Source organism: Thamnophis sirtalis, unplaced genomic scaffold, assembly GCF_051295495.1.
Source record: "Thamnophis sirtalis isolate CommonGarterSnake01/CBP01778 unplaced genomic scaffold, rThaSir2_p1.2 scaffold_9, whole genome shotgun sequence".
NCBI lineage: Eukaryota > Metazoa > Chordata > Lepidosauria > Squamata > Natricidae > Thamnophis > Thamnophis sirtalis.
This window is the reverse complement of record NW_028261389.1, coordinates 1,821,933-1,847,146: the sequence shown is the minus strand read 5'-3', so window position 1 is coordinate 1,847,146 and position 25,214 is coordinate 1,821,933. Positions and strand designations below refer to the sequence as shown.

At 52.2% G+C, this 25,214-nt stretch overlaps 2 protein-coding genes across 2 annotated transcripts in view; one reads left to right on the top strand and one right to left on the bottom strand.

Annotated features, from left to right (window-relative positions):
- The first annotated feature begins 540 nt into the window (after positions 1-540).
- On the top strand, positions 541-5,329 carry LOC148043983 (interferon-induced protein with tetratricopeptide repeats 5-like). Its single transcript, XM_087722623.1, has 2 exons — positions 541-732; positions 3,384-5,329. Exons 1-2 carry the CDS (start codon positions 728-730, stop codon positions 4,729-4,731), a joined length of 1,353 nt encoding a protein of 450 aa, XP_087578749.1. The 5' UTR covers positions 541-727; the 3' UTR covers positions 4,732-5,329.
- Positions 5,330-8,821: 3,492 nt separating this feature from the next.
- The window catches only part of KCP (kielin cysteine rich BMP regulator), a 59,367-nt gene continuing 42,974 nt past the window's right edge, over positions 8,822-25,214 (bottom strand). Inside the window, 12 exon segments of the mRNA XM_087722511.1 lie at positions 8,822-9,472; positions 10,730-11,036; positions 12,030-12,194; positions 14,448-14,549; positions 14,673-14,784; positions 16,823-16,995; positions 18,286-18,428; positions 20,615-20,717; positions 22,091-22,179; positions 23,456-23,558; positions 23,768-23,850; positions 25,159-25,207. Of these exon segments, the coding sequence (XP_087578637.1) occupies positions 9,255-9,472; positions 10,730-11,036; positions 12,030-12,194; positions 14,448-14,549; positions 14,673-14,784; positions 16,823-16,995; positions 18,286-18,428; positions 20,615-20,717; positions 22,091-22,179; positions 23,456-23,558; positions 23,768-23,850; positions 25,159-25,207 (1,647 nt within the window). The 3' untranslated portion in view covers positions 8,822-9,254.

The following is a 25,214-nucleotide window of genomic DNA, read 5'->3' as shown; positions in this document are numbered from 1 at the left end:
CCCCCCCCTGCAACTTCCCACCAGCGCAAGAGCGATCCTGAGGACGCCCACGGACGGCGCCCCGATGCCCAGCAAAACTTTCTTCCGGACTTTGGGGGGGGGCGGTGATGGGGTTCCGGGTCGCCGGGAGTGGGAGCCCCCCCCCCCCTTTGGCTCCCGGAGCGAAGGATTATTTGGATTCCCCGCACAGGCTCGCGTCGTCGGACGGCAGGGGAATCCGCGCATCGCGCCGCATCAAATCGCCAGGGAGAAGCGCTGGGCGTGTTCTGCGCGCCTCCCGCGGTCCCTAGGGAGGAAGAGAGCAAGTAAGGGGAGGGGGCTTTAGAGCTGAATGCGGGTCTTCTCCGGGCATCCAAGGACGGGGAGGGTCTGAGAAGGAGGGTGACGACCCCGTAAACCCCCGCCCCCCCCTAGCCCCATACAACAGGCGCAAACGAAGTGAGGATCGCACGGAGCGCGGTGTTCGTCTGAGCGCGGTTCCTAGAGGGTCGGGTCACCCGTGAAACAGGCAGGCTAAACGGTTTCTCTTTGTCGCCCTTAGACGAGACGGGCTGCGCCAAAAGCAACACAAAGCCACAAAAAGCCAGCCTCTCCCGCTACTTTCACTTTCGATTTCGATTTCTCAAACGCCGCCTGCAGAAAGCGAAACCTTCGCTGCCTCCGCCCGTCTCTCCGCGTTTCCCCACCACATCCAGAGAAGCAGCCGGAGCGCCAACAGCCTGCGAGGATGAGGTAGGAGTTTGGGGGTTGTGGTGGCTGGGGGGGGGGGAGCTGAGCCCCCCTCCTTGGAACAGAGGGAGGCGGCTGAGGGTCCCTAAAGGGCGAGGGTCCCGTTGGATTTGGGGGAAGGTCTCCTTGCAAAACGGGGGCGGGGATGCTGCTAGATCTCTGCCCCCCCATCAAGTACTGAGCCCCCCCCCGTCCCCAGTGCGGTTCTGCTGCTGCAACAAGAGCCTGTGGTCCCTGCCTTTCAGGGGGGGGGGGAGTGGGGGGGTGGCTCAACCCGGCTCTCTTTCTAGCTCCGAAGGAGCCGGAGCGACGCCCTGCGTGGCTCCAGGATGGGCAGATCCCCTCTTGCCCCGCAACCCCCTCAACCATCCCCCTGCCTGCCTCTGCAGCCCCGAAGGAGCCGGAGGGAGACGGGGTGGGGGAGAGACAGCGTTGCGGTTGCCCCCCCCCAAACGGGACTCTGGAACAGGCAAAGTCTGCGCCGCTCCTGCCCCACAACTTACCCCGCAGACCCTTTAAAAGGCGTCCTGCGCCCAGCTGAGGGACTCCCCATACCCTGGGCAGCCTTGGCATCCTTCCCACGGAGCCCACCCCCAGCAGAGGGCCACACAACCCCCTCCCCTCCCAGACACTCCAACAACCTTCCTGTCTGCCTCGACTGGGGGGGGGGGGGAGCGAGACTCTGGAACTCAGCAGTCTCCACCCCCCAAAGCCTCAGAATCTGCCTCCTGATTCCCCTCCATGAAAAGAGACTCGGCAATTGTGGGTGCCCCCCCAAAGCTGAGATCCCCCCCCCAGCCCAGATGGCTGTGGACTGGGCAGCCTGACACCCCCACAGACTCAGAGCCCACCAGAGGGACCTTCCACCCCTCTGAAGTGTCCCCAAGAATGGAGAGGGTGGGACTTTAAGACAGTCCTCCATTATTACACAACCCAATTGCCCCCACTTTGCCCCCCCCCAAACCTCTCCTCCCTCCTGGGAGACCTGTTCCTCTGTGTGTGTGTGTGTGTGTGTTTTAAGGAGTCCCTGGGTGTTCACAAGGAGTCAGAGCCCCCACCCACCCCCCAGTGGCAACTTCGGCTGCCTTGTGCCCATCAGATGCCCCGCCTGATGTATTTTTCAGGATCACAAGGTGCAAAGATTGCACCTTACACACACACCCACCCACACGGACACACCCACACACAAAGAGAGAATGAGAAAAAGAAAATGAGAGAAAGAAAGAATGAGATAAAGAGCATGAGAAACAATGAGAATGAGAGAAATAGAAAGAAAGAACGAAAAAGCAGTAGAGAGAATTAGAAAAAAAGGATGAAAAAGTGAAAGAGAGATAAAGAGAAAATAAGAAAGAAAGATGGAGAAAGAATGGGAGAATGAGCAAAAGAACACGAGAAAAAGAAAAAATGAGACAAAGAGAATGAAAGAAATAAAGAATGACAATGAGAAAGAAGGAATGAGAATGAAAGAGAAAATGAGAAAGAATGGGAGAATGAGCAAAAGAACATGAGAAAGAATGAGATAATGGGAGAACTAGTGAAAGAATGAGAATGAGAGAAAGAATGAGAGATAAAGAGAGAATGAGAGAAAGAATGAGAGAATGAACAAAAGAACATGAGAAAGAGAAAGAATGAGACAGAATGAAAGAAATAAAGAATGACAATGAGAGAAAGAAGGAATGAGAAAATGAAAGAGAAAATGAGAAAGAATGGGAGAATGAGCAAAAGAACATGAGAAAGAGAAAGAATGAGACAAAGGGAATGAGAGAAATAGAGAAAGAATGAGAATGAGAGAAAGAAGGAATGAGAGAATGAAAGAGAATGAGAGAAAGAATGGGAGAACGAGCAAAAGAACATGAGAAAGAGAAAGAATGAGAGAAAGACCACCAAGAGGGGCAGGGAAGCTCCTAAGGGGGCTGAGCAGAGACCCTCTTCCATGGGTCTTCTCCCTGCAGGCAGGAGGCTAAAACAGGGTCCCTTCCTTGGAAGCTAGCTTCTTGGTAAGACTCCAAAGAGTGGGCCCTCCCATCCAAAGAGCCCCTCGCCAGTGGTGGGGTTCAACTTTTTTTACTACCGGTTCTGTGGGCGTGGCAGGGCAAGGATAACCCCCCCCCCACATTCCCTCCCTACCCCACCAACCTGCTTTTCAGCTCTGTCCTGTGCAGGGCAACAAAAGAAGACCCAGCCAATCAGCTGGGAGCAGAAACCGGCTATGGGGGTGTGTGTGCCACCCGCACACCCGTGCCCCATTTTGAGCCTAGTGGGCCTCCTTGCAGCCTCCTGGGAGCCAAAATGGGGCATGCGGGGACTCTTGGAAGGGGTGGGGCAGGAAGGGGCAGGGCCAGCCAGAGGTGGTACTTGCTGTTTCTCTGAACTACTCATAATTTCTGCTACTGGTTCTCCAGAACTGGTCGGAACTGGCTGAATACCACCTCTACCCCTCAGAGAATCGAAGCTCCACAGAGTGGTAGGGTCTGCTTACCCATGAGTAGCCAGACATGGCCAGGTTCCTATGCTCTGGGCAGCCTGAACAGCTGCGTTTGTGGTCAACACATTATCTGAGCCCACCACACACACAGACACACACACTCCTAGGGCAGGTGTTCTTTGCCACTTACTGAGGCCTCCTCCACTTTTGTCTTCTCCCCTCCCCACAGCAGACCCCTGAAGGAGAAGCTCCAGCGCCTGGAGTGTCACTTCACCTGGGACTTTGAGGTCAAGGACAAAATGAACATCAGACACACCCTGCTTACTCTGGCTGTCCGCCTGGAGCACGGACCCCTCCGTAACCGGGGCACCTACCTGGCCCTGAAGGCCTATCTGCTCCACCTGCTGGGGAGCCCCAAAGAGGCCCTGGCCGTCCTGCAGGAAGCCAAGGAGGTCTTGAGGAAGGAGCCTCAGGGGATCTTCCCGCGCCAGATCCTGCTGGTGTACGGGAACTACGCCTGGATCTATTACCACTTGACCGATTATGACAAGGTGGACCTCTACTTGGCCCAGATCCGCCAGATCTGTCGGGACCTGTCCAGCCCTGAGCCATACTCGGCCCCGATCCCGGAGGTCTACGCCCAGAAGGGCTGGTCCCTCTTTGCCATGGGCTTCCGGAATGGCCAGCTGGCCCTGGAGTGCTTCCAGAAGGCCCTGGAGCTGCGGGGACCAAGCGTGGAGCTGCAGGAGGGCCTGGCCTTCTCCACCTTCGCTTCCTGGACACATTCCTACGATGAGAAGTTAAAGGAAGAGAGCCAGAAGTTGCTGGAAGGGCTGATCTGCGGCCACCCCAAAAATTATGAAGCCAAAGTCTACTTGGCGCAGACTCGCCGGGTGGGAGATGTCGAAAGAGCCCAGCACCTTGCCGATGATGTGATCCAGAACAGTCTCAACCCGGAACTGCTGAGAATGGCCGCCAAGTTTTATAGGTTCCACTCTCCCTCCCAGGCCATTTCCATCCTGAAGAAGGCCATCGCCCTCTGCGGTGATTACTATCTCCTGCACTACGACCTTGGCATGTGTTACATGGATCTCTTAGATCGAGGATCCGAGGGGAACCGAGCGGAGATCGTGGAGGAAGCCATTGGGTGCTTCAAACGCTCTCTGGAAGCCAATCCCGAATCCGTGTTTTCCCGGCTGAAGCTTGCGAAGTTGTACGGAGAAAAGAGCCAGCTTTACGAGGAAGAGGTCTACCTGGGCCTGATGGAGGACCTGCCAACCGCCAGCAAGAGATGCCAGCAGTCTTTCTATCTGCACTGGGGGGATTTCCTCCTCCACAAGAAGGAGCAGAGGCAGGCAGCGCTGCGGGCGTACGAGGCCTGCTTGGAGGTGCCAGGGGAGCACCCTCTGGAGCAGAAGCACCTGGCTCTGCGCCTGAGAGAGCTGGCCAGAGTCTTCCATTTTGAAGGCGACACAGAGCAAGAGAGGGCTGCCCGCTCTCTGTTGAGCACAATGCCAGCAATGCGCCAGAGAGCACCATCTGCAGGACTTGTCTCACCCTCACGAAAATCTCCCTAGGAGCCAGCTGGGAGTGCTGCAGCCCCAAATGGGTGGTGCCCCCTCGCTGCCCTGAGCCACCACTCCTTCCTGCCTATTGCTGGAAAGCAGTATAATGTTTGCGACAACCTCTCCCTCCTTCCCTTCCCTTCCCCTGTTTAGGGCATGAATACTCCAGTGTGTACACTGGACAATTCTACAACTCCCTGCTGTTTTCAGATACAAACCTACCTACAGCGTACAATATTGTGCCAGGTTCCAAGCATCGACCCTTAAGATCCATCCATCTTATGCATGACTTGGGCCACAAAGTAGAATTAAGGGGGATCTAGTTAAGAGGTTTCCACACTTGGTAACTTAAGGCCTGTGGACTTCAACTCCACAAATTCCACAGCTCTTCTATATACTAACCCTTTCCCGTATCGCCATCTAATGCTACTACCCCTCCTGTTCCCCTTTTTTTGGGGGGGTCGGCGGCTTTTGCTTGTTACAGATATCTTATAACTTCTAGTTTTCCAAAAAATTTATTTTCTTGGTTTTGTTGTATTTTTAATTGCCTGCACTTCCCTGTCCTTATGGGGTTCTTTGACCAAAATAAAGACCGGGTTGTTATAAAGCAGTTAATCTTGAAATCATCTTTCTTGTCGTCCTCTCCTCTTAAGTACAACTGCCATGTGTGTGTGTGTGTAGGGCTTTGAGAAATCATCTTCTAAGAGCCAAGGTGGCGCAGTGGTTAAATGCAGCACTGCAGGCTACTGCTAGATCAGCAGTTCAGCGGTTCAAATCTCACCGGCTCAGGGTTGACTCAGCCTTCCATCCTTCCGAGGTGGGTGAAATGAGGACCCAGATTGTTGTTGGGGGCGATATGCTGACTCTCTGTAAACCGCTTAGAGAGGCCTGAAAGGCCTATGAAGCGGTATATAAGTCTACTGCTATTGCTATCTTTGTAGTCATCCATGGGAACTGCACAGAAATGTCTACATTCACCAGCCCTGGAACGAGGCTTACTTTTAAAGATTATTTATTCCACCCAGGGGGGGTACGGGGTACCTGTGGGGCGGTGGCATCAGCACCCTTGACAGCAGGGCCTGCTTGTTCACATTTAGTGGCCACAAATGTTATGGTACGGAGCTGCGGTTGTCTCCTGTGTCTATGGGGACGAATCGTGGACTCTGTACTGTCCGCAGAGCACATGAGACATTTCACACACACGTGCTCTGCTCCATCCTCGGCATTTGTTGGCAAGACCTCCTCTCCAACTTGGGGGTCTTGGATCGCATGGAGCCCAGCAGCCTTGAACCCCCGATTTATCAGAACACGGACGAGATGGGTGGGAGGCGTCATCGGAATGGAGAACTGCCGTGTGCCTTGCGCATCGCTCTGCAGTATGTTTCTCAACCTTGGCCGCTTGAAGAGGCATGGGCTTCAACTTTCAGTGTTGGCTGGGGGATTCTGGAGGGTGCCCGACACGTCTCCCAAGTGGCCAAGGTTGAGCCACAGGACTCCGATGGATACTGTAGTCTGGGATGACACCAGGAGGTCAACAAACAGTGTCGGCTGGCGGGCCCTCGGAGGAGAGCCTTCTCTGTGGCTGCTCCGATGCTCTGGAACCAGCTTCCCCCGGAAATCCGGACCATACCCACTCTCATGGCCTTCAGGAAAGCTGTAAAAACTTGCCTCTTCCGGCAGGCCTGGGGCTGTTGACCTCACTGTTGAGGTCCGGCCCCGACTAGAATGAATGTATGGGGGTGTTTGTTGTTTTTAAATTGTTTTCTTTTATTGTTATGTGTTTTTTCTTATATTTTTTGTAAGCCGCCCGGAGTCCTTCGGGATTGGGCGGCATATAAATATATTTAATAAACAAATAAATAAACAAACAAACAAACAAGACAAGTGCTACAGAGTCACTACGGGAGAAATCCTGCACCACTGTCACACTGAAGCTGCAGCTGCTGACCATACCCGCTGGTGAACTCTGAGCTATGAAGCTTCCACCGGAGTTCAAGTCAGGCACCACCAAAAACTGATGGAAACATCGCTACTACAATGATGGATTCCCAATGCCCCCATTGGGTAGACCAGACGTGTCAAACACCGATAGGCTGTGGAGTTGGCCCATGGGGCCATGCCAGAGATGGGGAGGGACTGGCCCCTGCTGCCCCGGCCCTGCCCATCCAGTCAGCCACGCCCACCAGGCCATGCCCTCCCCCCTCCAAGGGCAAGAAAACTCCTGATGCGGCCCGCGACAGAATCGAGTTTGACACCCTTGGGGTAGACTAGGAAGAACACAAGAACTGGGTATGTGTTGTTTAATGAAAAGAAGGACTAGCAGTTTCCCATTATTTTGAGGGGCTGCCACAAAGAAGAGCCGAGGTGGCGCAGTGGTTAGAGTGCAGTACTGCAGGCCACTTCAGCTGACTGCTATCCGCAGTTCGGCAGTTCAAATCTCACCGGCTCAGGGTTGACTCAGCCTTCCATCCTTCCGAGGTGGGTAAAATGAGGACCCGGATTGTTGTTGGGGGCAATATGCTGACTCTGTAAACCGCTTAGAGAGGGCTGAAAGCCCCATGAAGCAGTGTACAAGTCTAACTGCTATTGCTATCCCTGGTCTAGGATTTCCTATACAGGGGGCTGGACTAGAAGACCTCCAGGATCCCTTCCACTGCGTCATTTGATCATTTCAGACTGACTGCAGAGCCAGTTTAGTGTAGGGGTGTCAAAGTGGTGGCTCACAGAGTCCACACCCACCCCAGCTCCAAGAAGGGGGGGGAAAGTCAGGGTATGTCACGTGGTGGTAATCTGGTGCCACGAGTTTGACACCTGTGGCATAGCGGGGTAAGGTGGTAGAACTAGAAACCAGGAGATGGCGAATCCCACGTTAGGCATGAAACTAGCTGGGTGATTATGGGGAAGGCTTCTGCGAGAACCCCTCCCTCCTTGATTGAACGCCCAGATAGTATTGGACTACAATTGCCAGAGTGCTCAGCAATGTGGCCAACAGCTGGGAGGTATATCTGAAGTTCTGGTCAGAGACGACGTCCCAGGAAACTTTCTGCCCAGCAAAAAGCCAGATTGATTGAAAGTGGGATCCAGAGATTGCCAGGAGCTGCTCCAGATACCGTATTTTTCAGTGTATAAGATGCACCTTTCCCTCCCACCCCCAAAAAAGAGGGTGAAAATCTGGGTGCATCTCATACAGTGAATACAGCATGAATACAGCATTTTTGGCTTCCCGAAACCCCGCCCCCTTTGCAAAAATGGATGCGCAGAGGCTTTGGGAGGCCTGCGAAGTGCTCCTGGGGGCTGGGGAGGGCAAAAACGAGTGAGAAATAGGGTGGTTTTTTTTCTCATTTTTGCCCCCCCTCCAGCCCTTAGAAGCACTTTGCAGGCCTTTCAAACTCTCTGCATGCCCCACTTTTCATAAAAAACGGGGCGTGCAGAGGGTTTGGGAGGCCAGCAGAGTGAAAAAACTTTTTTTTTTTTAATTGACCTCGTCCAAATCTTGGTGCGTCTTACACTCCAGTGCGTCTTATAGTCTGAAAAAATACGGTAGCTCTGGATTAGGTTGGTGCAATGAGAAAGGTGCAATTTGATACCAAGGACCATTGGGCAATATAGGAGTGGAAGTTTCTCCTCCACTTTGTTCATGGAAGGTGGAAGGAGATTCCAGAGGGGTGTGTGTGTGTGTTTGTGTGTGTGTGTTTGTGTGTGTGTGCGTGTGTGGGTATGGACATGTACGATTTGTGATTTGGCCCAGGAAGAAAAGGGATTGGGGTGTGTGTGTGTGTGTATCTCTAACTCATAACGCAATCCAAACAAGACAAATCACACTTTCCCCAATGATTTGGTTTTGTTAACCTCATTAATTGTGGGTTCATCATTCAAACTTTCTGCTGGTCCAGGGAACACTGGGTGGAAATTCTTGTTCATGAGCCCCGCAGCCCAGGTTTCTCAAGAGTCCACGACGGGGGTGGGGTGGGGGGGCAGCTTCTGCCTTTGCAAAACACATCAGTTGACACCCGCCCCAAGGGAGAGTGCATCACCAAAGCAGCTCTGTGTGTGTGTGTGTGTGTGTGTGTGTGTGTCTGTGTGTGTGTGAGAGGGAGGGAGGGAGAGAGAGAGAGAAATAGAGACAGAGAGAGACAGAGACAAAGAGAGACAGAGAGAGAGAAGAGACAAAGACAGACACAGAGACAGAGACAAAGAGATGAAGAGACAGACACAGAGAGAAAGCGAGAGTGAGACAGAGAGACAGAGACAGACGAGAGACAGAGAAAGAGAGAGGGAGAGAGAGACAGAGAGACAAAGAGATGGAGAGACACACACAGAGAGAAACAGCGAGACAGTGAGGCAGTGAGACAGAGACAGAGAGACAGAGAAAGAGAGAGAGGGAGGGAGGGAGGGAGGGAGGGAGGGAGAGAGAGAGAGAGAGAACCTGTGTGTTGTGTTTCGGTAGCTGGAGAAGGTCCCCGTCGAAGGTCCTCGGCTGTCCCGGAAGGGAGTGACGGCCACGAAGGGTAGCTCTGCCCCTGAGATGGTCCAGTTCAGAGGGGGCTGTGGACGATGGGTGGACAGGCCTCCGGGAGGATGCAGTGGGCCTGGTGCTCCACCAGGCCCGCCGGGCATTGGCAGCCTGGCACACAGGGCTTAAAGCAGTGGGATTCCAGCACCCCCAAAGGCACGGCGTGGTTGAAGCAAGTCTTGGGGCAGGGGGGCCCACACTCGTCAAAGACGTAGCCCCGCTCCTGCGGACAGCCCACCGCTGTGGGGGCGAAAAAGAGAGAGGCAGGGGATTAGTAGCAGGAAGGAGGGAGGGGAGAGGTGGGGAAGGGAGGGGGCCGGGGGCGCCGTAGGGAGCACAGAGGTAAGACTAGGGCAGGGCCAGACTCCAGGAGGGAGGGAAGGGAGAAAGGGAGGAAGAGAGGAATGAAGGAGGGAGGAGAGAAAAGGAAGAAGGAGGGAGGGAGGAAGAAAAAAGGGAGGAAGGAGAAAAGAAAGGAGAAAAGGAGGGAGGGAAGGGAGAAAGGGAGGAAGAGAAAGGAAGGAGGGAGGAGAGAAAAGGAAGAAGGAGGGAGGGAGGAGGAAAAAAGGGAGGAAGGAGAAAAAAAAGGAGAAAAGGAGGGAGGGAAGGGAGGAAGGAAGGAGGGAGGGAGGAAGGAGGAAAAAATGGAGGAAGGAGAAAAGAAAGGAGGGAAGGGAGGAAGAGAGGAAGGAAGGAAGGAGAGAGGAAGGAGGAAAAATGGAGGAAGGAGAAAAGGAGGGAGGGAAGGGAGAAAGGGAAGGAGGGAGGAAGGAAGGAGGAAAAAAGGGAGGAAGGAGAAAAGAAAGGAGGGGAGGGAGAAAGGGAGGAAGAGAGAAAGGAAGGAGGGAGGAAAGAAAAGGAAGAAGGAGGGAGGAAGGGAGGAGGAAAAAAGGGAGGAAGGAGAAAAGAAAGGAGAAAAGGAGGGAGGGAAGGGGAAAAAAAGAAATCCCACTATCTTTTAAAACCGATGAGGTTCTTTAGTTGGATCATGAAACGTCTGCAAGAAAACCACCAAGCTCAGAAAGCTAAGAAGCCCACAAATCTCCCCTTCCTCTTCCTCTTCCTCCCCTCCTCCCCCTCTTCCCTTTCCTTCTCCTCCATCATCACAAATCCCCTCCCTTCTAGCACTGATGATGTTCCCTAGTTGGATCATGAAACGTCTGTGAGAAAACCACCAAGCTCAGAGAGCACCAAGGAGCCCACAGTTGCCATCCTCCTCCTCCTCCTCCTCCTCCTCCTCTCCACAAACCCCACTCTCTTCTAGCACTGATGATATTACCCAGTTAGTTCATGAAACGCCTGCCAGAAACCGCAGCCACCAAGCACCAGGGTCCCTCACAGTCGAGCCCCCTGGGCTGCGAATATCCACTCCTATTGAGATCTCTCCTCCTTTCAGCCCCACTGGGCCTCCCGGGGCCCCATCCCTCTTTCATTGGGCCCCAAGCACTGCCTCCCCCAGGACCCAGCGGGAGGCGCACCTCTCCCCCACATTCTCACCGCAGAGGGTGGGCGAGCGCCACTGGAGCATCACGCCCGCGTGGTGGCACTGCCCGGTGTAGGCCTCCAGGACCTCGCAGAGACAGCCGTCCGTGCTGGCAGCCCCGCAGGCGCAGAGGTCGTAGACGCAGGAAGCGAAGAAGGGCTCCGGGGGCACGGCGGCATGGCAGCGGGCGAAGGGCGGGGACTTAAGCACCTTGCAACGGGCGTTGGCCTCCTTGCGGGAGCGGTACCCGGATTCCTTGCAGGGATCGGCATCCAGCGCGTCGGCACAGCGGCCAGAGCCTGTGGCGTTGGCCTCGGCCACCTGGGAGAAAGCGAGACGGGTGGTCTGTAGGAGCCGCCTGGCTCTGCCCTGCTGCGGGCATGGAGGGGCTGCTCGGTGTGCCTGGGTGAAGGCCTTGAGCGCAAGGGAGAGGCAGGGGGGCGCCTGGCGCAGTTGGTGGAGCGGGTGGATTGCCAGGAAGGAGAAAGCGCATCGTGGTTCATCTGGAACCACGTGAAGATGGAGGAGTTGCCCCGAGTGGCCTTTCTCCAGCTTTACTATCACTTTACAATGGGTGGGTTTCAACTCTCCGAATTCCTCAAGCAGCTTGGATGGATCTCCTTCCCTCCCGCTCCTTCCTTCATTCCAATTTCCCTTCTCTTTTCCTCCCTTCCTTCCATCCCCCTCCCTTCTTCTTCCCTTTTCTTTCCTTTCTTCCTCCTTCCCTTCTTCTTCCCTTCCATTTTCTTTCCTTCCATCCTCCCTCCCTCTTTTCCTTCCTTCTTCCTTCCTCCTTCTCTTTTCCTTCCTCCCTTTCCCTTCTCTTTTCCTTCCTTCCATCTCCCTCCCCCTTCCCTTCTCTTTTCCTTCCTCCCTTCTTCCCTTCCTTCCATCCTCCCTCCCTCCTTCCTTCCCTCCCTACTTCTTCCATTCTTTCCCTTCCTTCCATCCTTCCTGCCTCCTTCCCTTCTTTTCTCCTCCCTTCCTTCCATCCCCTTCCCTTCTTCTCCCCTTTCCTTTCCTTCCTTCCTCCTTCCCTTCTTCTTCCCTTCCATTTTCTTTCCTTCCATCCTCCCTCCCTCTTTTCCTTCCTTCTTCCTTCCCTCCTTCTCTTTTCCTTCCTCTCTTCCTCCCTTCTTCCCTTCTCTTTTCCTTCCTTCCATCCTGCCTCCTTCCCTCCATCCCTTTTCATCCTTCCCACCCTTCTTCATCCCTTCCCGTTTCCTTCCTTCCATCCTTCCTTCTTTTTCCCTCTCCTCCCTCCACCCGTTTCTTTCTTCCTCCTGCTCTCCCTCCTCCTCCTCCCTGCCTTACCTTCCAGCTGTTGCCAAAGGCTGCCTCCGACAGGCTCAGCTCCCCTGAGCGCATGCGCAGATCATCCTGGGGGAAGCTGTTGAAGTTGCCACAGAGCCCACACAGGCGCCCTCTGTATGTTCCGGGCACGCTGACCTCCAGGTGGGAGCGGCCATTCCAGAGCACCTGCAGGTCAGCAGAAAGACCCCCCAGGTGCCTTTACTCACTGCTTCCCCCCCTCAACACCTAGACCAAAGCTTCCAACCGCAAGAAAAGAATTCCAGGCCAGACATCCCTGAGCTGTTAGTCAGTGGAACAGGGTGCCACTTGACGTGGTGAGATCTCCAAAATGAAGACTCGTCTAAACTCATCATACAGGTAGTCCTCGACTTACGACCACAATGGGGCTCAGAGATTTCTGTCGCCGAGTGAAAAAATTGGTCCCAAATGAGTTTTGCCCCATTTCTACAACTTTTCTGCCCGCATTGGTTAAGCGAGTCGCTGCCGTTCTTAAATTAGCCACACGGTCGTTAACTGAAGCTGACTTCCCCGTTTGACTTCGCTCGTCAGAAGGCTGCACAAGGGGGCATCACGTGACCCCCGGGGACGCCGCAGCCGTCATAAATATGAGTCGGTTGCCAAGCGTCCGAATTTTGACCACGCGACCGCGGGGACGCTGCAACGGTCACGAGTGCGAAACGCAGTCTTAAGCCAACCCCTTTTTTTGTCAGTGCCGTCCCTGTGTGAACCGTCGTAAGTCGAGGACTGCCTGGTCTCAATTCCTGCAAGCGTTGTTCGTGTTTCAGATGGCTTGGGCAGTGTGATACGCGGATGTCCCTGCAGTGTCGCGAGAGCAGAAGGCGCCAGTTACAGAATGGAAACGTCTTCGGTGGGACTTGGGGGCTTTTCCCCAAACTTCCCAGTTGAGTGAGCCCCCAGCTTGCTGCCCCTGATCTCTGGGAAACCCCCCACCCCCCCCCCCCATGTGTTCCTTAGAATAGAATCGGTCTTGAGGATTTAATAGCTGCCAGCTGATGTAAGGCTGTAAGGTTTAATTTGTAAGCTGAAGGCTGATAAGGAAATAAGGCTGATTCATTGCAGTTCTGGCATAACCCTTCTAAGACTCCGATGGGAGGGCCACACAAACCTATATAGTGTAGGGCAGTGTTTCTCAACCTTGGCCACTTGAAGATGTCTGGACTTCAACTCCCAGAATTCCCCAGCCAGCGAATGCTGGCTGGGGAATTCTGGGAGTTGAAGTCCGGACATCTTCAAGTTGCCAAGGTTGAGAAACACTGGTGTAGGGGGCCATTAGAGGGTGTTTTTTTCTTCCTTCTCAGCGTGTATTCAGTTCTCTCCTTGTGTCTGTACTGAATGGTAAGGGATTTCACCTCCTGCCTGTATATAGTTGTAAACAAACCACTGTTAATTGTCTTAAGGCTCTGTGTGCTGTGCTGTTGCTCCTGGGTGTGTCACATAATACTAGTCAGGCTGCCAAAACTCTGACAGAGTAGAAGAACAGAGTTGGAAGGGACCTTGGAGGTCTTCTAGTCCAACCCCCTGACTAGGCAGGAAACCCTGTACCCGTAATGGCGAACCTGTGGCACGCGGAGCCATTTGTTAGGGCACGCGAGGCGTTGCCCTGTCAGCTCCAGCGTGCATGCGCGTGTTGGCCAGCTGACGTCAGCCTTCTTTTGAGGCCGTTTCTCGCCCTCCGGAGCCCTTGGGAGGCGTCCCTGAAGGCTCCGGAGGTGAAAAACGGCCCTAAGAGCGAACCGGAAGTCCGTTCCCGAACTTCCGGTTTACCCGTAGGGGTGGGGTTTTGCACTCCGGAGGCTTTAGGGAAGCTCCTGAAGGGCCTCCAGGGGCGGGGGAGGCTGTTTCCCACCCCCCAGGCTCCTAGAAAGCCTCTGGAGTCTGGGGAGGGCAGAAAAAGCATGCCAAAAGCGGGTGGGGGGGGCATGCATAGCAATAGCAATAGCAATAGCAGTAGACTTATATACCGCTTCATAGGCCTTTCAGGTCTCTCTAAGCGGTTTACAGAGAATCAGCATATTGCCCCCAACAATCTGGGTCCTCATTTTACCCACCTCGGAAGGATGGAAGGCTGAGTCAACCCTGAGCCGGTGAGATTTGAGCCGCTGACCTGCTGATCTAGCAGTAGCCTGCAGTGCTGCATTTAACCACTGCGCCACCTTGGCTCTTATAATGTGCCACACCCATAATGCATAGCATTATGGGTGTGGCACACCCACACACGAATCCCCCTGTGTCCCCCCACTTTTGGCACACGAGACAGAAAAGTTAATTCATCAGTGCCCTACAGTATTTCAGACAAATGGTTATCCAACATCTTCTTTAAAACAGTGTTGGAGCATTCACAACTTCTGGAGGCAAGCTTGTGGGGGCTGGTGGCATCTCCCCCCCCGCCCCCAATACCTTGATGCCGATGTTGGTGTTCAGCAGTAGAGTGCGGCCTTTTGGCTCAACGGAGAGATGAGGCTCCTTCAGGAAGGGGAGGGCCACCGTGCGGGAGTCCACCTGGAAGAGGGAGGTGAACACCACCAGGTCCCGGTGAGGGGCTGAATCTTGCCTGCCTCCCCGCCTCTTGCAAAACAGTTGGGGGGGGAGGAAGAGCAACCGCTGGCCCTTTCTCTGCCTTACCATGGCCACTCCGTCCTGTAGCAACTGTACCGTGGTGTCCCCGATCAACACAGTCACTTCCTTGGTCCAGGACACGCCCGGGCGTCCACGGTCCTCGTTGGTCACGTGGATGCTGGCGGGAGGGGAAGTGGGGGGGAGAGTAGAATAATTCGAGAGTTACTTTAGACGCTGCATCCAGGAAAGGTTCCCATGCAAGTCAGATGGTATTCAAGCATCTCGGCTTGTTGGCTGTTGCCCCACAAGCTGACTTATTTGGGCAGGATCTCCGGGGACCCAAGGTTCATTCCTCCAAACCTTCAGGCTCATGTGCTGGAGCCCATCCTCAGGGAATATCTCCCTCTTATTGTTAACTGAGACCAATATAATTGCAACCCTAAAAATACACTAAGGCAGAAGCTTGTCCAAGGGAAAAACACCGACAGGGGTTGAGCAACGTAGCATATGCAGCACAATGCAGCGAGACGTGTGTAGATCTGTACATTGGGGAACCAAAACAACCACCTCACAAACTCATGGCATAACATAGAAGAGCAAACCCATCAGGATTCAGCCGTCCACCTGCATTTAAAAGACAGAGGCCGCTTGTCAGCCTCTGCTTTGCTGCTGCTTCGGCTGCCATTGAAACGGGGAGGGGGGGCATGGTATTTGGGAGGGGATTACTAATTGTGCCGGAGGAAGATTCTCGAGTCTCTGCTGCCTGTCGGACTACGCATGCGGAGGAGGTTTCCCGCCAAGGCTAACGGCACCGACATTCCATCTTGGTGATGCTTTTCGAAGTTATCTCACACCTGACACTTGGGAGAATTATGATTGGACTGTAACTGGGATGCCAAGGGGTGGGGAATGGGTTATTCTATATATCAATTGCTTTCGCGCCTAAATAATCAGTCTTCGCTTTGCTACGCTCCTGATCATTTATAATTAGTAAAAGTACACTTGATTTCTATCAATGGAGTCTTGTGGTTTTCTTTCCTGATTTTCCAATGAAGGAGTGCTGACACCGATCTTTTGAAGACAGCAAGGCCCACATTCTGGACAGAGAGGGCCGCCGGTTTGGAAGAGGCCATCTAGGTCAAAATTGAACGTCCCTCTCTCAACAGAGGGGAAGGGATGCGACATCATCTATTTCCACTGTACGACGCAGTCCTTTCAGCAGTTCCAAGAAGGCTCCGCACCCCTTTGCACCACTCAGGTGTGACCCTGAAGACACAGAGGATCCTCCAAGTGGCCTCAACCACTTGCTAAAAGGATGCAAATGACCAGCTGCCTGCAAGGAGTATCAATCCTTCCGTCCCCCACCATCTTCCAGTCAGAGCTGAGGAAGCTTCTTGGATGAGAAGCGAAATGTTTTCAAAGAAGAACCCAGAAGACCAGTTGCCTCTTGGAAAAAGCACCTGCAACGTGGTCTACATGGGGCTGCCCTTGAAGAGCATCCGGCGACTTCAGCTAGTCCAGAATGCGGCCGCGCGAGTGATTGTGGGTGCACCACGGTTCGCCCACATAACACCTATCCTCCGCGAGCTGCACTGGCTACCTGTTGATCTCCGTGTGCGCTTCAAGGTGCTTCTTACCACCTATAAAGCCCTCCATGGTAGTGGATCTGGGTACTTGAGAGACCGCCTCCTGCCAATTACCTCCTCACGACCTATTAGATCACACAGATTAGGCCTCCTCCGAGTTCCATCCGCCGGTCAGTGCCGACTGGTGACTACGCGGAGGAGAGCCTTTTCAGTAGTAGCTCCGACCCTTTGGAACGATCTCCCCGTGGAGATTCGTACCCTCACCACCCTCCAGACCTTCCGCACAGCCCTTAAGCCCTGGCTGTCCCGTCAGGCCTGGGGATAAAGATTGTAATTTGCCCCCACCCGAATGATGAATGAATGTTGTGTTCTACTTTTACTTATGTATTGTTTTATGTCTTACTGTCTTGTATTCCCCTCCCCATAAATTGTAAGCCGCCCCGAGTCCCCTCAGGGAAAAGGGCGGCCTATAAATAATAAACCATAAACGATAAACGATAAACCTTTGGGACACCCAGGACCCGATGACGGAGAATCCCCACAGACATCCGGCAAGAGAACATTCCTACCCGCAACCTTAATTTGAGGCTAGCCTCGAACACCTGGGCTTTGGAGAGGAAGGGGGCTCACCTGAAGTCCTCCCCGTGGCAATCCTGGGACAGGACGTACTTGCAGCCCCCTTGGAAGTGGATCATTTTGCCGTCAAACGTCCGGTAGTGGGGGTCACCGAAGGCCACGCAGGTGGCGGGATGGGGGACGCAGCGGGGGCAGCACATGCCGGGGATCAGGGCCGGCGTCTCGTCCTGTTGGTAAAGAGCACAGCCCGGAGCATGAAGCCCGGTGCGATTCAAGGTGCTACTTATCACCTACAAAGCCCTTCATGGTACTGGACCTGGGTACTTGAGAGACCGCCTACTGCCAATTACCTCCACTAGACCGATACGATCGCATAGATTAGGCCTCCTCCGAATTCCATCAGCCGGCCAGTGTAGACTGGCAACTACCCGGAGGAGAGCCTTCTCGGTGGCTGCTCTGACCCTCTGGAACGAACTCCCCGTGGAGATTCGGACCCTCACCACCCTCCAGTCCTTCCGCGCCGCCCTAAAGATCTGGCTGTCCCGGCTGGCCTGGGGTTAAGACTCTAACCCCACTCGAATTGTGTGGCTGTTGTGTTTTTAATATGTTGTATTGTCTGTATGTTGGAAACTGTTTGTCCCCCCCCCCCTTTTTTTAACTGTGAGCCGCCCTGAGTCCCCCCAGGGAAAAGGGCGGCATACAAATAAAGGGAAAATGAAATGAAATGAAATGAAGAGTTCCTTCTCTTCTCCTCTCCCTGCTCCAGAGACACAACCCTTCTCCCCAGCAAGGGGAATGGCTTTGCACCAGTACACGTAATGGTTGATTTATGACCACAATCGAGCCCCATTTTCTGTTGCTAAGTGAGACAGTTGTGAAAGGAGCCCCTTTTTACGACCTTTCCCGACACAGTTGTTAAATGAATCGCTGCAGTGGTTACAGTCAGCCACGGGGTTGTTAAGTGAATCTGGTTTCCCCGCTTGTGAGAAGATTGCCAAGGGGGATCCTGGGACTTTGCAGCCGCCAAAGACATGAACCAGTTGCCAAAGGTCCGTATTTTGACCGCGGGGAAGCTGCGACAGCCGTAACTGTGAGGACAGTCCTCTTTTCCCAGTGCTGTTCTAACTTTGAACGGTCACTAAATAAATGGTTGTAAGCCAAGGACCCGAGGTGGCGCAGTGGTTAGGGTGCAGCACTGCAGGCCACTTCAGCTGACTGCAGTTCTGCAGTTCGGCGGTTCTAATCTCACCAGCTCAGGGTTGACTCAGCCTTCCATCCTTCCGAGGTGGGTGAAATGAGGACCCGGATTGTTGTTGGGGGCAATCTGTAAACCGCTTAGAGAGGGCTGAAAGCCCTATGAAGCGGTATATAAGTCTAACTGCTATTGCTATTGCTATTTAAGTGGCCCTCCTGGGAATCGTGGCAACCTCCCCCCTTTTGAACTGAGGGGAACCCCAGTGTGGGACAGGCCCTGTCTGACCCCCCCCCCCCAATCCAGACCTCTCTCTGCAACTCACCGCAGCACAGTTGGAGGGGGGGCAGCGTTCACGGCGACAGTGCACCTGGCCAGACAGACAGGTACAGGAGGTGCATTCGTCCACCTTCCAGCGCTGGTTGGACTGGAACACCTGGCTCAGGTGGGAACAGTTCTGGACGGGATCTGGGCAAAGAGACAGATGTGGGGTGGGGAAGAAGGCACTGTCCTCTTGCAAACTGCCCCTTCCTCCTGCCCAGGGGTGAAATCCAGCAGGCTCTGACCAGTTCTGGAGAACCGATAGAGGAAATTTTGAGTAGTTCGGAGAACCGATAGAGGAAATTTTGAGTAATTTGGAGAAATGATAGAGGAAATTTTGAGTAGTTCGGAAAACCGATAGAGGAAATTTTGAGTAGTTCGGAGAACCGATAGAGGAAATTTTGAGTAGTTCAGAGAACTGATAGAGGAAATTTTGAGTAGTTCGGAAAACCGATAGAGGAAATTTTGAGTAGTTCGGAGAACCGATAGAGGACATTTTGAGTAGTTCGGAGAACCGATAGAAGAAATTTTGAGTAGTTTGGAGAACCGATAGAGAAAATTTTGAGTAGTTCGGAGAACCGATAGAGGAAATTTTGAGTAGTTTGGAGAACCGATAGAGGACATTTTGAGTAGTTCGGAGAACCGATAGAAGAAATTTTGAGTAGTTTGGAGAACCGATAGAGAAAATTTTGAGTAGTTCGGAGAACCGATAGAGGAAATTTTGAGTAGTTCGGAGAACTGGAAAATGCCACTTCTGGCTAGCCCCAGAATGGGGTGGGAATGGGGATTTTGCAATATCCTTCCCCTGCCACACCCACCAAGCCACGCCCACCAAGCCACGCCCGCAGAACCAGTAGCAAAAATAATAGAATTTCACCACTGCTCCTGCCTCCAGCTCACCCTGGAGAGGGGCCACTGGGTGCAAATGTATTGGTTAAGGCTGTAAAAATCAGTATTTTTCACACCAAAAAAAATAAATGGCAAAGTGCAGGGTCTTAGCAAAAGACCCCCCCCCAATACCTAACTATTTGAATGAGAGGATGATCAGGATCTAAGCTAAGAATTTGAGCTTTCTCTCAGCACCGAAGCATAAACTTTAGCCAAGAGAGAATGCATGTCTTAAAACTGCTCACTTTAATTTAACGAATCCAATTTGCTCTTGATAAATAGAATAAAAGCAAATCTGCATTTATTTTGCCTGTTAAATTCGCCTGTATCTCTCGATGGAATTGGCTTGTATTTTATCGATTGAACTGGCTTTTAATTTCTCCAATTTGCCTTTAAATGACCGAATTTGCCTTTATTTTGCTTATCAAATTCGCCTTTATTGCATCGGTCAAATTTGCTTTTATTTCATGGGTCAAATTTCCTATGATTTCCTTTATCGAATTTGCTTTTATTTCATGGGTTAAATTTCCTATGATTTCCTTTATCAAATTTGGTTTTATTTCATGGGTCAAATTTCCTATGATTTCCTTTATCGAATTTGCTTTTATTTCATGGATCAAATTTCCTATGATTTCCTTTATCGAATTTGCTTTTATTTCATGGGTCAAATTTCCTATGATTTCCTTTATCAAATTTGCTTTTATTTCATGGGTCAAATTTCCTATGATTTCCTTTATCAAATTTGCTTTTATTTCATGGGTCAAATTTCCTATGATTTCCTTTATCAAATTTGCTTTTATTTCATGGATCAAATTTCCTATGATTTCCTTTATCGAATTTGCTTTTATTTCATGGGTCAAATTTCCTATGATTTCCTTTATCAAATTTGCTTTTATTTCATGGGTCAAATTTCCTATGATTTCCTTTATCAAATTTGCTTTTATTTCATGGGTCAAATTTCCTATGATTTCCTTTATCGAATTTGCTTTTATTTCATGGATCAAATTTCCTATGATTTCCTTTATCGAATTTGCTTTTATTTCAAATTTAACAGAATGTTCGGAGGGACCTGGGAGGTCTTCTAGTCCAGCCCTCTGCTCAATCAGGAGGCCCCTGTCCCATTTCAGACAAGGGACTATGCAGTCTCTTCTTTAAAAACCCCAAGCGACAGAGCGCCCACAACCTCTGGTGGCAAGCTGTTCCACTGGTTAATTGTTCTCAATAATTTCCTCCTTATTTCCAGATTGCTTCTCTCCTTCATTAGTTTCCATCCATTGTTTCTTCTTTGGTGCTTTGGAGAATAGGGTGGTCCCCCTCCTCTCTGGGGCAGCCCCTCAAGTATTGGAAGGCTGCCCTCATGGAACACATGGAAATGCATTTGCTAACAGGGTTTGTGCTACACAACAATGCCCCTTTCTTCGTGTGTGTGTGTTTTATTGTCTTACCTTGGCACTCGGCACAACACTGCCCTGGCACCCGTACCTCCACCAGGCCATCCTGGCACACCAAGGGCAGACACTCCTGGATGTGGCACTCCACGTGTCCCAGCTGCACACAAAACAAGGAAGCCCATGTTATACACATCGCAAAGTTGTGTGTCTGAGAGACACCGACCTCAATCTTGTGTTGCCAGCCAAAATGCTTTTTTTTTTTTAGGATGTGGTTTTCCCCATCTAAACCTCCCCGGGTGGCACTAATGGGTGTCAAAACAGCTCCCCCCCCAATGCCAGCTATGAAAGACACGCAGGAATGCAATTCTATTCCATGACTGTGGGCAAGGCGGCCGGCCCTGGGTTCAAATCTACACGATTCTTTTGCCATTCTCCAGTTTTATCGATTTTCACCCTTGGGCTTATTTTGGGTAAAAACTAGGATGGAGAAACAGGTACCTCTCAATTTACAACAGTTCATTTAGTGACCATTTGAAGTTACGACAGCACTGGGAAAAAGTGACTTATGACAGTTTTTCAGACTTACGACCGCTGCAGCATTACCGGGGGACAAAATTCGTATGCTTGGCAACTGATTCATATTTATGACGGTCGTAGTATTCTGGGGTCACATGACCCGCCCTTTGCAACAGTGAGGAAGCCAGATTCACTTAACAACCATGCGACTCACTTAACGACAGAAGTGATTCGTTAGCAACGGAAAGAAAGATTGTAAAATGGGGTAAAATTCTCGCTTAGCATCAGAAATTTTGGGGTCAATTGTGGCCACAATTCGAGGACGATGTGTCTCAACATGGACTAGAAACTTGTGGAACTGAGGAACACTGCCAATATCCTTGGTAATTACAGGGAGCCTTCAGCACAGCTGCCTAGAACTATTTATGACCCGGATTCAAACTTCTGACGGCTGCCCCTCCTCTCCATGGTTGCATTTTGGGGAGCTCAGCAACCGTCCTGCACTTACGACCATTTTCAGTGCGCCGTGATGACGTGACTGCAATCTGCAACATTTTTGCTGGAAACCAAGTTTACCCTTCAAAAAACAAATCGTAACCTTTTAACGACCCCCATAATCCCTTGCGGGGTGGAGGCTGGGCAGCTGAATGGAGCTATCAGAGTCTTTGAGTGGCCCGATGCCCTTCCCTGTCGCCAATGTGGAGTTTTGTTCAGTAGCTATATTCTCAGTGTGCCCAGAGAGAGAGAAATATCTGTCTCTACCCAGGATCGAACTCACAACCTTTGCAGACAACATATTCACATAATGCCTGGGCTGTTCACTTAACAACTTCCGCATTTGTGTAACAAGGACTGTAAAAACAAGGTTTTAAAATCCGGCGTGATCACCGGCTTAACAAGCAACGTGGGCTCAATTCTGTAATTCTCAATCATGGTCGTTAAAGTCGAGGATTGGCTTCCAACTGGTCAGTGAACGGAGCATGCGGGGTTTTGAAAGGACTATGAGGGTCTTACGTGGCACGAACAGGAGACGCAGCTGTCCGCAGTGTCCTTCCAGGTCTCCCCACTGGACACGCGCCGTCCGTCAGCCTCGATCACGCATTCTGCAAAAAGAGCCATCGAATAACAGAGCTGGAAGGGGCCTTGGAGGTCTTCTAGTCTAACCCTCTGCTCAAGCAGGAGACCCTCGGCCATTTCAGACAAATGGTCATCCAGTCTCTTCTTCAAAGCCTCCAGTGATGGAGCAACCATTGGTGGCAGCTGTTCCACTGGTTAATTGTTCTAACTGTCAGGAAATTTCTCCTCGGTTCTAAGTTGCTTCTCTCCTTGATTAGTTTCCACCCATTGCTTCTTGTTCTGCCTTCAGGTGCCTTGGAGAATAGCTTGACTCCCTCTTCTTTGTGGCAACCCCTGAGATATTGGAAGACTGCTATCATGTCTCCCCTGGTCCTTCTTTTCATTAAACTAGACATCCCCAGTTCCTGCAACTGTTCTTCACATGTTTTAGCCTCCAGTCCCCTGATCCTCTTTCTTGCTCTTCTCTGCACTCTTTCCAGAGTCTCTATTACATTTTTAAAAATAATATGGTGACCAAAACTGGTGACACTATTCCAAGTGTGGCCTTACTAAAGCTTTGTAAAGTGGTGTTCCTCTAATTCACGGATCTCCAAAATTGGTCACTTGCAAACTTATGGACTTCAACTCCAGGAATTCCCCATCCCTCCTTCCCTCCCTCCCTCCCTCCCTCCCTCTCCCTTCCTTCCTTCCTTCCTTCCTTCCTTCCTTCCTTCCTTCCTTCCTTCCTTCCTTCCTTCTCCTTCCACCTTTATTATAATTATAACTAACTCAGGGCAGTGAACGTATCCAACACATCTTCCTCCTCCTATTTTCCCTACAAAAACAACCCTGTGAGGTGTGTTGGAATGAGTGATTAGCCTGATTGGCTTCCATGCCTACGGGAGGACTAGAACTAGCAATAGCAATAGCAGTTAGATTTATATACTGCTTCATAGGGCTTTCAGCCCTCTCTAAGCGGTTTACAGAGTCAGCATATGGCCCCCAACAACAATCAGGGTCCTCATTTTACCCACCTCGGAAGGATGGAAGGCTGAGTCAACCTTGAGCCGGTGAGATTTGAACCGCCGAACTGCAGATAACAGTCAGCTGAAGTGGCCTGCAGTTCTGCACCCCTAACCGCTGTGCCACCTCGGCTCTTATACTCCCTGTCTCCTGGTGACTGGGCCAAACTCACCCAGCCGTCTTCCCTGCCTAAGGCGGGGTTTGAACTCATGATCTCCTGCTCTCTAGCCTGGCACCTTAACCCCTAGGCCAAAGTCCCGCAGGGCAGGGAGGGGGACGTAAAGGGCAGAGGCTGGTCACCGTCACAGGCTGGGCAGCAGGAACCCGGCGGGGTGAAGCGTTGGGCGCTGGGGCAGCTGAGCGAGGGGCATCCTCGGTGGACACAGAGCAGCCAGGTCAGATCCTGCAGGGAAAGAGGGAAGCTTGGGGGTCTTCTGGGGGGTCTTCTGGGGGGAGCTTCTTGAGGGGGCATAAAGGAAGGGCTCGGCCATCGGTGGTCAAGAGGCCTGGAACAGTAGAACATCTGCTTCCACAGCTGACACCCACCCACCCACCCACCCATCCCCCAGGGTCCTCCCTCTGCTCCAGCATCAGTCCCGGCTGGAGCCTCACCTGGCACATACAGGTGTAGCAGGGATCCTGGGCGGCTCGGAGCTCCTTGCCCAGCAGGTCGGAGGTGCAGTTGCTGAGGGCTTCTTTGGAGGGAAGGGGAGGGGGGAGAGGAAAGGGAAGGCAAAAGAGAGGGAGGAAGGAAGGAGGAAAGGAAAAGGAAGGAAAAAGGAGAGAAAGGAAGCCAGGAAGGAAGGAAAAAAGGAAGGAAGAAAAAAGGGAGGAGAGAGGAAGGAAGGAGGAAAGGAAAAGAAAGGAAAAAGGAGAGAAAGGAAAGCTGGAAGGAAGGGAGGGAGGGAGGGAGGAAAGTAGGAGGAAAGGAAAAGAAAGGAAAAGAAAGGGAGGGAGGAAGAAAGGAAAAAAGGAGGGAGGGAGGAAGGAAGGAGGAAAGGAAAACAGAAGTAAAAGAAGTGAAAGGCAGGCCAGAAGGAAGGAAGGAAGGAAGAAAGAAAAAAGGGAGGGAGGAAGGATGGAGGAAAGGAAAAGAAAGGAAAAAGGAGAGAAAGGAAAGCTGGAAGGAAGGGAGGGAGGGAGAGAGGAAAGAAGGAGGAAAGGAAAGGAGGAAGGAAGGAGAAAAGAAAAAGAAAGGAAAAGAAAGGGAGGGAGGGAGGGAGGAAGAAAGGAAAAAGGGAGGGAGCGAGGAAGGAGGAAAGGAAAACAGAAGTAAAAGAAGAGAAAGGCAGGCCAGAAGGAAGGAAGGAAGGAAAAAGGGAGGGAGGGAGGAAAGATGGAGGAAAGGAAAAGAAAGGAAAAGGGAGAGAAAGGAAAGCTGGAAGGAAGGGAGGGAGGGAGAGAGGAAAGAAGGAGGAAAGGAAAAGAAAGGAAAAGAAAGGAAGGGAGGAAGAAAGGAAAAAACGAGGGAGGAAGGAAGGAGGAAAGGAAAACAAAAGAAAAAGGAGAGAAAGGCAGGCCGGCAGGAAGAAAGGAAGGAAAAAAGAATAGGGAAAAAGGCAGGAAAGAAGGAAGGGGAGCAGAGAAATGAAAGGAAGAGAAGGCAGGAGAAGAAGGGAAGAGAAAGAAGGGATGAAGAAGAGAAGGAGAAAGAGAAGCGCTTAGGACCCCTTTCGTCTCCCCCCATCCCCACGGGGGCCCTTTCAGTCCAGGGGCTGCTCTGGGGGTCCTGAAACAGCCCCTGGGGAGGGGGAGGGGGTGGTGACCAGAGGAACCTGCCCGCTGCCTTTCAGAGGATCTGCTGGACTCACCCTACCCATCCTCCCCTGCCAGGCCCGGCCAGGCTGCTGGTACCTGGAGTCCAAGACCCCCAGGGTCAGGAGGGGCTGCCTTGTTTCCGTAGAGTGGGGGTCAGGTGCTGGAGGGAGGGCTGGTCTCTCGGGAGACCCCCGAACCCCATTTCTGCTCAGCGGAGAAGGAAAGTGGGGTGGGGGGAGACTCACGTGCACAGGTGGGGCAGCAGGAACCAGGCGCCGGCGCCTGAATCTGGTCCTGGGTG